The sequence below is a fragment of the Daphnia pulicaria genome, chromosome 1 (genome assembly GCF_021234035.1).
Source record: "Daphnia pulicaria isolate SC F1-1A chromosome 1, SC_F0-13Bv2, whole genome shotgun sequence".
Taxonomy (NCBI): domain Eukaryota; kingdom Metazoa; phylum Arthropoda; class Branchiopoda; order Diplostraca; family Daphniidae; genus Daphnia; species Daphnia pulicaria.
The window spans coordinates 36,802,796-36,818,280 of record NC_060913.1 but is presented as its reverse complement, the minus strand read 5'-3'; the positions used below and the strand labels follow the sequence as shown (position 1 = coordinate 36,818,280).

General features: G+C 43.1%; 2 protein-coding genes and 1 long non-coding RNA gene across 5 annotated transcripts; 2 read left to right on the top strand and 1 right to left on the bottom strand.

Annotated features, from left to right (window-relative positions):
* The first annotated feature begins 102 nt into the window (after window positions 1-102).
* Window positions 103-7,274, top strand: LOC124311478 (MAP kinase-interacting serine/threonine-protein kinase 1-like). 2 transcript variants are annotated; one of them, XM_046775999.1, is made up of 6 exons: window positions 103-172; window positions 1,653-1,963; window positions 5,297-5,431; window positions 5,516-5,613; window positions 5,766-6,586; window positions 6,651-7,274. In XM_046775999.1, the coding sequence occupies exons 2-6, from the start codon at window positions 1,723-1,725 to the stop codon at window positions 7,060-7,062; spliced, it is 1,707 nt and encodes a 568-aa protein (XP_046631955.1). In that variant the 5' UTR covers window positions 103-172; window positions 1,653-1,722; the 3' UTR covers window positions 7,063-7,274. The 2 variants fall into 2 exon arrangements, with proteins under 2 accessions (XP_046631955.1, XP_046631963.1); XM_046776007.1 differs by lacking the exons at window positions 103-172; window positions 1,653-1,963 and adding an exon at window positions 4,699-5,011.
* Window positions 2,265-4,270, bottom strand: LOC124312362. Of its 2 annotated transcripts, none has more exons than XR_006910480.1 (2): window positions 3,976-4,270; window positions 2,265-2,609 (listed from the first exon to the last, which is right to left on the bottom strand). It is a non-coding gene; the product is annotated as an uncharacterized LOC124312362 (long non-coding RNA). The 2 variants fall into 2 exon arrangements; XR_006910481.1 differs by lacking the exon at window positions 3,976-4,270 and adding an exon at window positions 2,843-2,934.
* A 1,072-nt stretch (window positions 7,275-8,346) lies between the features above and the next one.
* LOC124311416 (proteasome adapter and scaffold protein ECM29-like) lies at window positions 8,347-15,292 on the top strand. The gene is made up of 22 exons (XM_046775904.1): window positions 8,347-8,458; window positions 8,523-8,770; window positions 8,831-9,096; window positions 9,160-9,417; window positions 9,483-9,672; window positions 9,732-9,817; window positions 9,886-9,964; window positions 10,034-10,150; window positions 10,213-10,439; window positions 10,515-10,749; window positions 10,815-11,648; window positions 11,710-11,916; window positions 11,977-12,275; window positions 12,337-12,543; window positions 12,615-12,930; window positions 12,999-13,123; window positions 13,196-13,418; window positions 13,492-13,648; window positions 13,718-14,008; window positions 14,074-14,406; window positions 14,475-14,756; window positions 14,832-15,292. The coding sequence occupies exons 1-22, from the start codon at window positions 8,446-8,448 to the stop codon at window positions 15,215-15,217; spliced, it is 5,379 nt and encodes a 1,792-aa protein (XP_046631860.1). The 5' UTR covers window positions 8,347-8,445; the 3' UTR covers window positions 15,218-15,292.
* Window positions 15,293-15,485: the final 193 nt, after the last annotated feature.

The following is a 15,485-nucleotide window of genomic DNA, read 5'->3' as shown; positions in this document are numbered from 1 at the left end:
ATTTAAATATAAATATAAAACATTTCCGTTTAATAAAGTAATTAAAAAAATAGATATCGATTTCAAGTGAGGTATCGATACTGACAGACCGATATATGAACATTTTCCCTTGTTAAGGACTTAGTGGCCAGAGAGTGGGCGAAGGCGGTAGCGTGATCGGGGAGTGTGCAAGGTGAGTTTGTTTTTATTATTATCAAAACAGTTTTGAATCAATGCAAACAGTCTTGGTTATGGCAGATGATAAAGTCAGATAGGGGTACGAGCATATTTGGTCAGTTGTCACGAAGCATTTGATGACCATTGTGTCATTTTCATTGACAGTTGGGAGAGATAGTGTGTGTGTGTGGCGTCTCAGTTGTAAGCGTTTTTTCGGAGGGTAAACAAAGAGATCTCCCAAACTCTGGTAGAATAGCCGATTCGCCAACGGGAAAATACTTTGTTGTGTTCTATTATCCAACCATCGAGGTGTGTGTAGTAGTAGTCGGGTTGAGGGTTCATTGGCACCTTTTGGCTTTCTTTTTCTTGATTGCAATGTTTAATTTTTATTTTATGAGCCTCTCTGCCCGTTACCTCGAGGGTTTCGCTACTTTAAATATTATAGAGGCACCCAAGGCCTTTGCCCATTTCCCCCAAAAATAATGTCTTGATTTTTCCTGTGAAATAGGATGCAGCATTGAAAGAGGAGAGAGAGAAATCAGTGGTCGTTGACTCTTATTTCGGTTAATTTGAACGCATCAGCTCGCCTATGAAATTCTCACGGGTGTCTCGTTAGACGTAAGGAGGGGGGGGGTTCGCCAAGGTGACGAATACTACACACGAAATCAAAGACTAGGATTCATAAAAAGAGAGAAACATTTCAAAAGCCGTGACCCATATTACGGTCATTCGTCCGAATTTACTAGCTGCGACGACCGGTGTTGTGTCGCGCTCAGGTTTTGGCTGTGTCTTGGGCGTTGGTGGGGTTGTTGGCCGTCAGATGGCACTCCACGCCACGAGAATTTGCTAGAATGAATTATAAGCCGGCCGGGGCCCCGAATTGCGCGTTCTCGATTGTTCTCGTTGACTTGGCACCTTTTTTCAATGTTTTTCTGGAAACATCATCTAATTCTACAAAAGCACACACACACACACAAACTGTTGGATTTCGGAGAAAGTAGATGACGTAGTACGACGCCGTGATTGCCATATTAATTTGTATTGGGTATGAAATTTCGCAAGAGTTTTGACGCATGGCGACTATAGATGTTTATTTAACGTGTGCTAAAGTCAAAGTCGAAAAATTTGTTTTGGCTCCAAGGGATCGAGGCCATCAACGGTCTTTTTGGCGATATCAGATAACTTGTATATCCCCCACTCGCCAAAATGACTTTGCATGAGATTTAATTACAGAAACGTCAAGACGCGAGAAATGGATACATGTTTGATGCTGCGCAGTTGCAGAATAATCACGGCGAGATAAATAAAAACCTGGTTTTATTATTCGGTGTAAAAGAAAGAAAAAAAACCGGTCTAAACTGTGTGCGGTTGACCTTCCCAAAAGATTCCGTACGATCTTGCACGAATTTCAGACTTTTCTCCGATTATCTTACACATAGCCAGGAGGTCTTAAAATAATCAACTGTTAACAAATCTTTTTATTTTCAAAAAATTAGGATCAGGTGCGCGATCCAAGCTGCTGCTGCCTCAAGTTCGTTTGTGTGTTGTGACACGCATCCGGAAGAAATGGGTGAAGAGATATCTGCCAGCCAGCGGATACGTCACCAGCAGTCGGTGAGATTCGCCACGTTGGAAATTGCTGCTGAGGTGCCCACATCCCATCCACCACCACCCACTCAGCAGCTCCTCTACTCTCCTCGTTGCGTGCCCATCAAATCGGCGTTGAAACATTCCTCCTCGTCGTCGTCTGCTGCTTCCGGATCGACCGATTCCGGATTCGCCGGCTCCGCCTTTGCCGACAACGAAGGTGAGTTGTCATTTGTATTATATTTTGTAATGATTGGATAAATTGTCGCTAGTTGTTGTTGTTGTCGTGATTGAGAGAGTACAAACTGGTACGGCTCGGTACGTCCCGTGAATGCCAACCAATTCGGGTTTTTATAAATTATGCGTGTTGGTTATTCATTGCTAGAAGCCCTCTAGTCCTTATTTGGCAGTTGCCAAGGGCGTTTCAAAGTCGCCATTAAAATAAAGATATATACATTTACATAAAAATAAAATACCCAAAAAGGTTTTTAAAAAGAAAAAAAGAAAATGGAAACTCTCGGTCAGAGTAAAATAACCTGCGGGTGTATTAAATAAAAATGCAACAAGTGGATCAGAAGTGCGACGAGTCCGCCACTAAATAGAAGAAGGTGACCTTCACCAACTGGGCATTTCAGGCGAATATAAAAAGGGAAAATGAATGAAGAGAGTAAAAAGAAGAAGAATGTGCGTATGAAGCGAATAAAATAATAAAAAATGTAGGCAAAAGACGGGTGAAGGTTAAATCTTCTAGATGAAATTTTTCGGTTGTTGTTGTTGTTGGGCTGTGGAACGCCTTCCGGCTCCCGATGCTCTTCAAATGTCCTACACTCACGCCGACCGGCTTGTTGTTGTTGTTGTTTTCGCTTCTATGGGAAAAAATAATAAAAAGAAAAATTGTAAATCAATTTGCCGGGGGGCCTGGTAACGTAACTCTAGGCAATTAAGTTATGTCACTCGTGCCTTTTTGGCTCGAGACGTGAAACGTGTGTGCTGTAGCTAGGCGAAATTTATAAACCCGTGAACTAATTCAGTCTAAAAATAAATCATAAAAAGGATCGGCTGTGTACAGGCGAACTGCGCGCCAAACGAACTCGGTTACCTCATAACAATTTATTTAAAAAAGATAAAATGGCGCAGACAATATTTTTCTGGCACATAAATATTTTGCAGTACAAAGTTTTCTATCTTTATCCTCTCTCATTTTCGGGGTTGGAATAACAAAATATTTATTTTGATTTTGGCCGATTGCCTTTTCGCCATTTTGACTTTTTTCGCCGGCAGCAGCCATGCACCAGGATGCCCCGCCATGGCAACGGACTGTCTGGTCGAGTTTCCTGATTCATCAACACACTCGGCACGACTAAATAGAGAACACACACACACGTGTTTTAATAAATAAGAAATGATGATGCACGCATAACGTGACTCATTTTTTTGTCCACCGACTGGCAAAATAGAGTGATACACACACACATGTGTGTGTGTCATTTGAGTCATCTGACAAGAGATTTAAACGACTAAATAGAAAATAAAGGCCTTGAAAATTAACATAGGGAAGCTGTTTAGTTTGATTGAATGCAAAGTTGATGTATATAAAATATCGCCTTTTTGCAACTGTCACAGCTGTTCGCCTTTAGGCTCCCGACGTCCTCGAACGTTTCCTCAATATCGTCGAGACGATCACGTGACGGTTGAAAATTCGCCCACCCCAAACGCCCCTATAAAATAATCCCAAAAACTCGCCAAGAAAATAAATCGGCGTCTTGAAGAAAAAGACCTTGGTTAACAATCTATTAAAAAACTAAACATTGGACGGAGGAGGGGGGGTAAGATTAAAAGAAAGAAACATTTTTTGATGTAACGAAACTGCGCAGTTTTTCGCGCCCGACGTCGGTATGGAATTACCAACACACACAAAAGCGCGTGCGCACCAAGTCGGGAATGGGACCGGAACTCGTCGACAGCGGCCATCTTTGATTCAAGATGGCTGCGCCCATGCATCTCCCAAACAAAGGAAACAAATAAGGTGGGGTATACGTGTCTGAGCGCACGTTGAAAACAGACCACGCCGTTTGTTTTTGTCTGGGGGGGGGGAGAGAAAGTTTCATATACGAGGAGGAGGAGAAGACTTTGAAATAAAAATAAAATGGTGGTTGATTAGATAACCTCCTTTTTTTTAATTCTTTTTGTTTTTTATATATTTTTTGAAGTTTGGGCAATTGACGTTTTTACCTGGGCAGTCCTTGAAGGTGTTGATGTTGTTTGTTTAAGTACCAGATTACGTATTCTGATGCAAATGAAGTTACTACCAAATTGCATCAGCCGTTGTCATATACATTTTGAAGGTGATTTCAAAGTCATCAGACATTAGAGCCCCCTTCTGGTCCGATGGACCACACGCCAGGGAATTTTAATTTAAAAAATAAAAAAGATTTTGGAAAAAAAGACTGTGAAAACAATTTGTTTAAGCAACTGCGTACATCCGCCTAATGGGAAGGCAAGGAAGTGGCAAGACCTTCCGCAAGGGCAATTGTTATCGATAGTATTACCTCACCCAATCTACGCAATACGGGCAGAGAATCGTAAACATCATTTTATTTAAAAAGAAGAAAAATATTGAATTGAAAATGCATTTTAAAGAAACCTGTGAGAGGAAAGAAAATTTTGTTGACAAGTTTTTAAGAATGAAAGGAACGGGTAGATAAGAATCTCGGTTCCCTCTTTTGTTTTTTGTTTTGATGGAAATTGAACCACCAGAGGGCCGACCACGTTGTCAGTCGTCCGCCATGATGTGTTGTGGAATGACTGCGCAGTTGGGGAAAGGGTATAGATGTCGCCCGTGCATAGCTGTGGATGGTGTGATGATTAGGCTCCTCCCCTGTTCTTTCCTGTGTAAGCTCCTCCCTCCCTTCCAACTCAGCCGAGGGGGATATATAGAGGACCCAGGTGCAGCCTCGTGTCTGTGTACGCGTTAGTATTAGTCCGGCATGCGAGAGAAGAGGGTGAAGAAAGAGACGAACGCGGGGCAGGGTCCACCACTAACACCAGCCACATTGGACGAGTTTGAAACTTGTCTTATTCATCGACAGAGATAAAAGTTGAGAGGCTGATTTATTGTTTCATTGAGGAAAGAGGAAATTTCCAAGTCAAGTTTAGCTTCAATGAGCTACGAGTCCCGTTCAGTCAACGAGTCAGTGCCACATCCCTTTGTTGTCCAAATCAGCTGTGAAAATGGTGGAAAAGTACGGCGACGATAGTTCTGATAATGGTAAGACATGTTTGCACATTGGGTCGTGTGTGTTATTGATTTGTGTTTCGCCTCAACATGGGCGTGTTATAACTGCCATGTTTTTGCAAGTGTGTGTGAGGGGGGTGTCAAGTGTTTTTGTTGCGCACATCTTTCCCCCCCTTTTTTCGCCATCTTGTCTAGTGAAAACAGGTTTAGAGGTGACTGACCCAAAGTGTGTGTGTCTGGGTTTGATTTGTCTGTTGTATAATTTTAGACTAGCGTGTGTTGTTGCCAGTTTATTTATGAATGTTGATGATTGTGCAGGCGAGGGCGAGAACGACATGGTCGTGTTGGCCGCTGACCGTCAGGCGGCCATCCAGCGTCAAAAGGAGGAAGCCAAGAAACGTCGAAGGAAGAAGAAACGGACTGGATCCAGTCTCTTCGCCTCTACTTTTAATGGTAAAGATTTATTAAAAATTTATTTTTCTGTCTCGTTGCTATGTGAAACCGGCTCAAATCTAAATTTAAATTTCTCTATCCCAGAGCTCTACAGACTTACGGGCGAGTTTTTGGGGCAAGGCGCTTACGCTTCGGTTCAAACCTGCGTCAACATATGGACCGATGTCGAATATGCTGTCAAGGTAATTTATTTTATTATATTTTCTACTAGATTTACTCACTTGAAACAAGAAAACTGGTTATTGACCCCCTTATCCTTGACACATAGCAATAATCCTGAAAAAGTGAAAGTACGAAACCTAAATAAGTTTATTGGTTTGTTGCCCTTTTACAGATAATCGAAAAAGTGCCGGGCCATAGCCGCGATCGCGTCTTTAAAGAAGTGGAGACTTTCCACCACTGCCAGGGACATCCCAACATAATCCAGCTGATTGAATTTTTCGAAGAGGAGGACCGTTTCTATTTGGTTTTCGAGAAGATTCTGGGCGGCCCGTTGCTGTCGCACATTCAACGGCGCGTTCACTTTACCGAGCACGAAGCCAGTCTGGTGCTGCGTGACCTGGCCGCCGGCCTGCAGTTCCTCCACAAGAAGGGGATCGCCCACCGAGACCTCAAGCCAGAAAACATCCTTTGCGTCTATCCCGACCGTCTGACGCCGGTCAAGATCTGTGATTTCGATCTCGGTTCGGGCATCAAGTTCAACTCGAACCTCAACTCGCCCATCTCTACGCCGGAACTGCTCACACCAGTGGGCAGCGCCGAATTTATGGCTCCAGAAGTCGTCGATGCTTTTGTCGGCCAGATGATCAACGGATATGACAAGCGATGCGATCTCTGGTCGCTCGGCATTGTCATGTACATTTTGCTCTGCGGCTACCCGCCATTCTACGGCCATTGCGGAGCCGATTGCGGATGGGAGCGCGGAGAGGCTTGCCAATCGTGCCAGGGCCTTTTGTTCACCAGCATCCAGGAGGGACGTTACGAATTTCCCGATCGTGAATGGGCTCACATCTCGCAAGAGGCCAAGGATCTCATTCGCGGTCTGTTGGTCAAGGAGGCACCACGTCGTCTCTCTGCTCAATCCGTACTGGAACATCCCTGGGTCAAGAACGGCGGACCCCGCACTCCCCTCATCACCCCTCAAGTCATTCGCAGGTAAATTTATTTTTTCTATTTTTCATTTTTTGAATTATAAACTTAATTAAATTTACTTATACAGGAATAATAGTGCTCGAGAGCTGTCGGTGTTTGCCGAAAGTGCCATGGCCGTCAAGCGAGTGGTGATGCAACATTTCAGCATGAATTTAGCTTTGGAAGCCCGTCTGAGGAGCCTGGATGAAGATTCCGGATTGGGTCACGAACCCGAAGTAATCGAGATGGATGTCGACAGTCAATCGGTGGAGGATGACACCATTCAATTTGGTCATTTGTCGTTGGATGCCGATGAGGAGAACAGTGTCGTCGTTCCTGTCAAATCGTCGATGAGCAGCGCTTCGATGGATGCACGCGGCGGTGGTGAATCGCGCAAGAAGGTGACGTTCGGTCTGGCTCCGCCAACCGGATCGCGACTGGCTCAGAGACGTTTGAAGTCGTGTCTTAGTCTCGACGCTCTGACTCCCAACGGCAATTGAGACAGACTCTTTTTGACTTGTCGACGAGCGTCTATTTACAACAACAACCATGATTATTTGCGGAATGACTTTCTCTCTCCTAACCCAATGTTTCAGTTATGATTTTTTTTCTCGTCTAATTGCTGCTTCCATCACCTCTACAAAACCAACAAAAAAAAATAACTACTTTTGTAAATATTTTGTAAATATGAAAAAAAAAAACTTTGAGTGAGCTTTTTTTAGTTTATCGTTTTTCCACTTTGATTAATCGCTTGGCGGAAGAAAAAAAAAATATTTTAGTCCTCGTATAAAATTCACCGTCCAAAAAAATTTCGATTGGAAAACCACAAATGCAAAAACAGTAAAAAAAAAAATCAACTTTTTTCTTCTCCTCCTCCCCAACCCTCCTTTTCCCCTCGAGTGACTCAGGTTTCAATTGGCTCGGACGATAAGGGGGTAACAAAACAAAATTTGTATGAATCGTGGACACAATGTCTTAGACTATTATAACGGCCATAATTTTTTTCTTTTCATTTTTATATTTTGATATCGTCCCCCACTTTTTGGTGTTGGTCCGGTGCGATTTTTTTTTTCCGAAACTTTTTCTTCTCTGTCCGTTTTTTCTCCCACGATCACGCGGTATTTTTTTTTTAAATAATAATTCTCTATTATATATTTTTGGGAAAAAAAAAGAATCATTTTTTTTGGGAAATTGATATTTAATCACCTTTTGTTTCCCCCCCCCGGTCTTAATTTGTGTGGCTGTCGAATGATTGTTGTAAAACACGACATCAACGTGATATATCCACAATGGGTGATTGGATTTTTTAACGAAACGGGAGTTTATTTTTTGTTTTTTGGGGGAATTGGCCTTTTTTGGTTGTTTTCTTTTTTGAAAAACGAATGTACGCTTGTCATAGTGTGTGCATGATGTACACCTCCGAGTACAAAAGTGACAGCTTAGTTTTTCCATTTGCATGATGACGCATCACGAGCTGTTGAGTGGAAGGTAACAAAAATGAAAAATAATAATTCTTCCTTGTAATCGGCGTGCTAATTGTCATCGTTTCTGTTGATGTCACGTATGATCACATGTAATCCTCCCAGTTCTCTCCATTGATGTGTCCCTCTCGAGAAGACACTTCTGGTCTGAAATCGAGATCGTATTTAAAAAAGCATCAAAATGTAAAAAAAAATAAAAAAAAAAATATAAATACAATTGGATTTCAAACTAAAACACCACGTGTGAGTCATGTTTTTCTTGTTGCTTGCATCGGTTGCTGAACCCGATCGAGGTTTTATATTTTATCCGTAGGACAACTGCAACACGATTTGGCATTATCTTTATTTTGGACTGTCATCGTCGTCTTTTAACAAGAAAAATAGAAAGTTGATTTCAGAGTCATGGACGATTTGGGTAAATATTACGTTTGCAATAATGTATGTTTTAAAATAGTATTTGATTCGTTTTTTCCTCACAGCATTGCTCGAAAGGGTGTTTCTTCGAGTGGGAAGCGCAGATAGCGACGAGAAATTGGAAGCTGTCATTGTCAAATTTCTTTGCCCGGTTTTGCTGAAATTAACCAGCACCGAAGAAAATGTTCGCAAGAAAGTCATGGAATTGCTCGTCCATTTCAACAAACGTGTCAAGAGCAGACCGAATCTACAGTTACCTGTGGTTGACTTGATGAATCTTTATCAAGACCCCTCGTCTTCAATTTTCCTATCAGTAAGTTCATGTTCTTCCGAGTTATTGTCAATGTTTATGCAAGACTCTTCACATTTACAGAACTTTGCAATAATCTACATCAAAATGGGCTTCCCACGCTTGGATTTGGCCCGCCAGGCGGAACTACTACCTCAACTCTTCCACAGCATACACGGGAAACCTGTGCAACACCAAGACAGTCTCCTGTTCATTGCACTACCAGCTCTAGCTCATGCCAATTTTTCCACAGAAGCATTGAAGCAGCCTTACCTCTTCCTTCAAGAAAAAGTGGAATTGGCCAAATACATCAAAGATTTTTTCCTCGACATGGTCTTGTTGCCTTATGGGTAGGCTGCTTGATCAAAATGAGAATTCCTTCCGTCATTTATAAATTTTTTCCTGTAATCCAGGTTAGTCCATCCCAGCACAAATCCTGCAGCTCCTTCCAATCCACCGCCCGGAATGAGTGAATACGGTTGGAAGAGATCACTGGGAGAGACTCAGCTGAAGCCGGAGCAACTGGAAGAAACGAAATTAGGAATTGTCAAATTCATTTCCAGTGGGGTGTTTGGCGAACAGACGATCGTCCCGCATCTAGTTATTGCAGCAGCCGACACTCGTTTCAGCGTGGCAAACGCGGCTGATAGTGCCCTTAAGCGGATTGGCGGGTACAAGCGCAAATTATTTTTATAATATTGTCAACTATATAATTTTTTTTTTTCTTTTACGACAGAACTGTCGACTGGAATGATGTAGCTGTGATAACAGTATTGTATCAGCTTTTTCTGGGCACCCGCAATTCAAAAGAAAACATCAAACTAGAATTCCGTCGTGTTCCAGCTTGCACCCGTCTACGTCTCAAATTATTTACATATCTGATACGCTCACGTGAGGCCAGCATGCATTTTCCTGCATGCATTCAAGTAAGTTTTAAACAATTCATGCAAGTTTTGTTTTTATTTTATTCAATTATTCGTTGTAGTTGACATTCGAAGGTCTTTTTGGGGAAAATTCAAACGCGAAACTGAAGGTGATGGCGTTGCAATTCCTTCACCAAATGATTTCCAAGTCAGTTGCGTAATAAGATAGCCCCAAATGGCGATTGCTGATGTTGTTTTTTTTTTTTCGTTTTTCAGTTGCCCAGAGTCACGTCTGTCCCCGATATCTCCCGTGTTGATTTCTGGTTTAATGAAAATTATCAACGACACGCAAGGGGTCAGCCAAATCCTGTTCTTTTCACGGTCGATCGCATTCATCATCGCCACATTTGTTTTTTTCTTTCAGGAATCCAAACTGCGCGGATCGGCTTTAGTTGCCCTGGGGAAACTTGGTCAGAAACTTCCTGAAGCTGTGACCAAAGATATGGCAATCATCCAAATGCTCTTTAATGCCATGGCAACGGTATATAAGCTTATATTTTTCACTCAATCGACAAATTTATAAATATAACTTTTTCATCACAGGAAGAACCCGAGACAAGAATGGCTGTACAAGAAGCTCTGTCCATCATGCTGCCGGCATTTAAACATTTAAGCAGCTCAAATGCCGCCATCCTGGAAGCCCTGCTGGCAACTTCGTTGGAATCCCAACAACATCTCTTACGGCTTATTGCCGTTCAATATGCCGGTGGAATATTCCATTCCACCCACGTCACTTCTCGTTATCTCCTCCTTCTGGCCGCCGGAGACCCGTAATGAAATTTGAAATTGACCTTATTAAAGCCATTGATTTTTACCCAAAAATGTTTTGACGGATGAAATCGCAGGAAAGAAGAAGTAAAATCGGAAGCTATGAAATTGCTCTACTCTAATCTCCCGAAATCGATCGAAACTTCCGACGCTGATTCAATGGAAGTCGATGAAACTGAGAATAAATGGCTGCCCGATTTCGTCGAAATGGTTTTGTGCATTTCAGAGAAGGCCTCGTCTAGAATGAAAAGCCGCAGTGCAGTGACATATGGAACCCGCACACTCCCATTTGATATTAATGCCTACGCAGAGGTCTAAAATTTTAAAGCGAATTAAATTCTATTCTCAGAAAATTGACCAATTAAAATTAAATTTAGATGCTGTCGTATTTGCGGCTGTGTCTGGCAAATAGTGCTTCGTTGACGCCATCGTTGGAGCTCCTTAAAGAACCGGAATTGATCAGTTCTGTGGCTCGCCACTACATTGAAAAATTGGTGAGCGAAAATGGACCTGTGACGGCCTATCTTGATTTGGCGCTGGAATTGCTGGCGGCCAATCCGTCCAAAGTTCCACTCCAGTGCATCCTGGAAATCGTGGCCGGAGTTCCCAAGCTGTCGGCCGTCTTGCTTTCGAAACTGGACATGTTTAAAACCCTGCAACATCATAACAAAGAAGACGTCCGTGAAATGGTCGCCCAAATCCTGGCCGTCGTCGTCTGTCAAAGTTACGACACGCTCCAAATTGACGCGCTGATTCACGATCTTTGCCGCAACCTGAAAGAGAAGCCGCTGGAACAGCAGCACGGATCCATTTTGACTCTGGGCTACACCGTCGGCCGAATCGTTCGCAGTCACTTGTCCGGGACTGGTAATAACCGCGAGGAGCTGGAAAAGAGTTGCCGCCACCAACTCTCGCCGCGATTGTCGGCCGCCACTTCCTTGGTGATTGATTTCCTCTTCGAGTCACCACATCCGATGACGCTGAGCGCCGCCTGTCTGTCTGTAGGCGAAATGGGCCGTTGCGGTCCCCTGCTGGACTCGACCGGAGAGTCTACACGCGCCGTAGAAAAGCTGCTCACGGTTGTCGACGACGCCAAAATTGGTAGCAAAATCAGAGAGAAAGCTGCCCTCGCTGCTGGCTATCTCTCGCTCGGCGAACTGGAATATCCTCGCCGGAAGCACGTCATTGAACACTTTCTAACTTCCACTGAGGTGAGAGAATAGTTTTACATTTACTGGCTAAAATAATAATTTTTTCGTTCAATTTTTATAGGAAATGAAAGATGTCGAGATACAATTCACGATCGGTGAAGCTCTTGTCTGTGCCGCTTTGGGCCTCATTTCGCCCGAAAGTCGTGATCCATGGACCGTCAAAGAGCGGGACTTTGTAGAACCCGATAACGCACCTTCGCAACTCGATTTTCTCCTCGATGAATTGCTGAACAAATACGTTGCCCATCTTAATCCCAACGTCAAACAGGTGATAAACTCTAAATTTTATTCATTTTCAAATATTTTACGAGTTAATTTGCCCTAATAGGCTACCTCGATCTGGTTATTGGCCTTAGTCAAACGATGCCCACAGAGGCCGGAGATGAAAGAAAGGCTATTGCGCATTCAACGTGCATTCATGTCACTTTTGGTCGAAGGTGGAGACTTGGTTCAGGATGTAGCCTCCAAAGGTTTAGGACTAGTCTTTGAGTGCTGCACAGTGGAACAGCAGAATCTACTGGCAGGGGAATTGGTCGGCTCCTTAACCACAGATCGCCGGCCGGCTATGCAAGTCAATAAAGACACCAAGGTTTTCGAGGAAGGCAGTCTAGGAGCTAATCCTTCAGGGTAACATTTAACAATACTAAGAAAAAAGAAATATTTATTTTTATTATTTCTTTCGTAAAAGGGGACAATTGTCCACGTACCGAGAACTTTGTTCTTTGGCCACTGATATGAACCAACCGGATTTAATCTACAAATTTATGCACTTGGCCAATCATAACGCCATTTGGAACTCGAAAAAGGGCGCAGCGTTTGGATTCGGTTCGATTGCCAAGAAAGCCGGGCAGCAGCTGGCCCCGCACTTGCCAGTTATTGTACCCAAATTGTACAGGTATGTCTGGAAATCGATATATCAATTTTAATTCCTATTTTTCCTTGGATTAAATCGTTATTCCGAATTAGGTACCAGTTTGATCCCAGTCCACGCATCCGTCAATCGATGGCTTCCATCTGGGAGGCTCTGGTCAGCGAACAGTCGAAAACCATCGACTTATACTTCCAGCCTATCCTCGACGACTTAATCGTTCACTTGACTTCCAATTTGTGGCGGAATCGCGAGTCGTCTTGCATGGCTTTGGCTGATTTATTACGAGGCCGGACACTTGAAAATGCGCTGGATAAAATGGACGCCATCTGGAGCACTCTCTTCCGTGTGGTGGACGATATCAAAGAATCGGTTAGGAAAGCGGCCGCAACTGCTCTCAGAGCCCTCAGCAAGGTAATAACTTAGTTAAATAGTTTATAGTTAAATTTATGATGCAATTGCTGAAATTTATTTCCATCTAGGTCTGCATCAAAATGGTCGATGTTGATGCGGGTAAAGTGAATAGTCAACGCACTGTCGAACTCGTATTACCCGTTTTATTGCAGCAAGGATTGACCAGCAGTGTGGAAGAGGTCCAAGCAATTACGTAATTTTATTTTTATTTCAACTTGACTAAAAATGGAAATGGATGACGATTGAATTATTTTTACATCTTTAGTCTGGAGACACTGATAAAAGTAGTCAAATCAGCCGGAAATCTGGTTGGGACCCACTTAGCTCCACTCATATCCGCCTTGCTGGAAGCCACTCAAGTGGCCGAGGGTCAAAGCTTGAATTATTTGAGTGTTCGCTTGGGCAATCAGCTGGCCACTCAAGAGAAGCTCGATTTGGCAAGGATTTCTGCCGCCAAGAGTTCTAATCTCTACGAAACCGTCCAGCACGTAAGAACTTATTATAAAACATTTTAAAGTCTAATATCGACGATTAATAAACCGCCTCCTCTGTTGACAACAGTGTATCCAGTACGTCAACGAAGCCAACACCCCAGGGGTCGTAGCAGCCTTGGTGGATTTACTGAAGGGTTGCCAGGGAATAACAACGAAAGGATGTGCTGCCCATGTCATTTGTCTTTTGACGCAACAGTGTCAGAACGACATCCAACCTTTTGCCGGTAATGAATAATGGAATTTGTTGTTCGTGTGTAGGCGAACTTGAGATGACAATTTGATTTACGCATCAGGGAGATTGATGGCGGTGCTCGTTAAAGGATTGGGCGACCGAAACGTTGCCTTGAAAAAGACGTACGCAGTGGCTCTAGGTCATTTGGTTCGAGTCGCCAAAGAATCGAGCGTCGTCAAGTTGATGGAAACTTTGGAGAATCGCTACCTGGAAGCGGAAGATGAAGACTCTCGACTGGCCTGCATGCACACGCTGCAGGCCATGGTCCGATACAATCCGGACGTCGTTAAAAATCATTCGAGTCATACCGTACCAATTGTGTTTTTGGGTAAACACATCTTCAAAACACCTGGTAAAATTAATTAATTTGATTAATGAATTGATGAAATAATTTTATTTCTGATTTGAATTTTACAGAGACGTCGCAATTGATTCAATCTTGGGAGGAGTTGTGGATGGATATCGTTCCGGGCACGGAAGCTGGATTGAGAATGTACTCGAGCGACATAATCGGTTACCTCCAGCGCGCCATCACCTCCTCATCGTGGAAGTTGAAATCTCAATCGGCCGCCGCTATCGGATCGATGGCCAGTTCTCTCAAAAGTAATTTAAATCCGGATCAGCGAGCCACTCTATTACGAATTCTTCTCGATGGACTCACCGGTCGCACCTGGGAAGGAAAAGAGCATTTGCTTCACGCATTAGCTTCCCTCGTTAGTGCCCAAACTGTCGAGGACGTGGCCGTTCGAGGTAGGCCATTCATTTCTTAGTGTCACTTTTAATTTTTTTGATTTATGAAAATATTTTTGATTCTGTAGATGAAATTATTGGTGTGGTGTTGCGTGAAGCAAGGAAAGAAGCGCTGCCGTATCGTCGACATGCCGTTCAAGTTATGGGACAAGTGGCCGAAGCTTTTCAATCGGATATGTTTCCCGCCATTTATGAGATGCTCCAGCCACTTTTTGAAATGAAAGAAGACGAAATGGAGGAGGAAGAAGAAGAGGATCAAGGAGGAAGGCAGCAAATGGAAACTCTGGAACTACATGAAGCTGCCATTCTGGCGTTGGGAAGAGCTTTTCCTTCTGATCCCACAGCACAAGGTATTGCTGACGGAATACATTAATTACACGGTTTATGATTCAATGTAGGCTATATTTTTGGGATACACATTACAGGAAATTGCTGGAATTCGTACATGGCGTTGCTCCGGGTCGCTGTAGCCAATACCACGCGCCAGGTTCAGTTGGCGATTGTCACGTCTCTGCTTCAAGTGGCTGGCCGGATGACTCCCATTTTCCTGCCCGATTTCCTTAAAGAGGCGAATAAAATTTTAGCTCCGTCGCTGGACGTTGCCAATTACTCGGCGCTTCGAATCGAATCGCTCAGAGTTCTGATTCTCGTACTGAAAAAAGTCCCAGATTGTGATCCCTCGACTCAATGCGATTTGATGGAAAATATTCGAGAAGTGTATTCTCTTCGAGTTGAAGAGTTTCTTCGTGATGTTTCACCCGAAGTTAAATCGCGAGCCGATGAAGCCAAACGTTTAATGAACTCTGAGTAATTTATACATCGTGCATCAATGCTGAACGAATGTTCTGTGTAATTCTCCTAGCTTAAATACATTTTGTACTTATTATATCTTAGTTTTTTTAATTTTAATATGTAACGTTATTTTTCAATTTCTCGAGATTTTTGCCACTAAATACGTCTAGGATAATTAAGCGTGCTCATTTTTTAGATTTTTTATTTTTGTAAAAAACAAGGGAAGTATAATTTACGTTCTCGTGCTGTGGCATGGAGGCAACAGCATCCGGCACAACCAGAAAAAA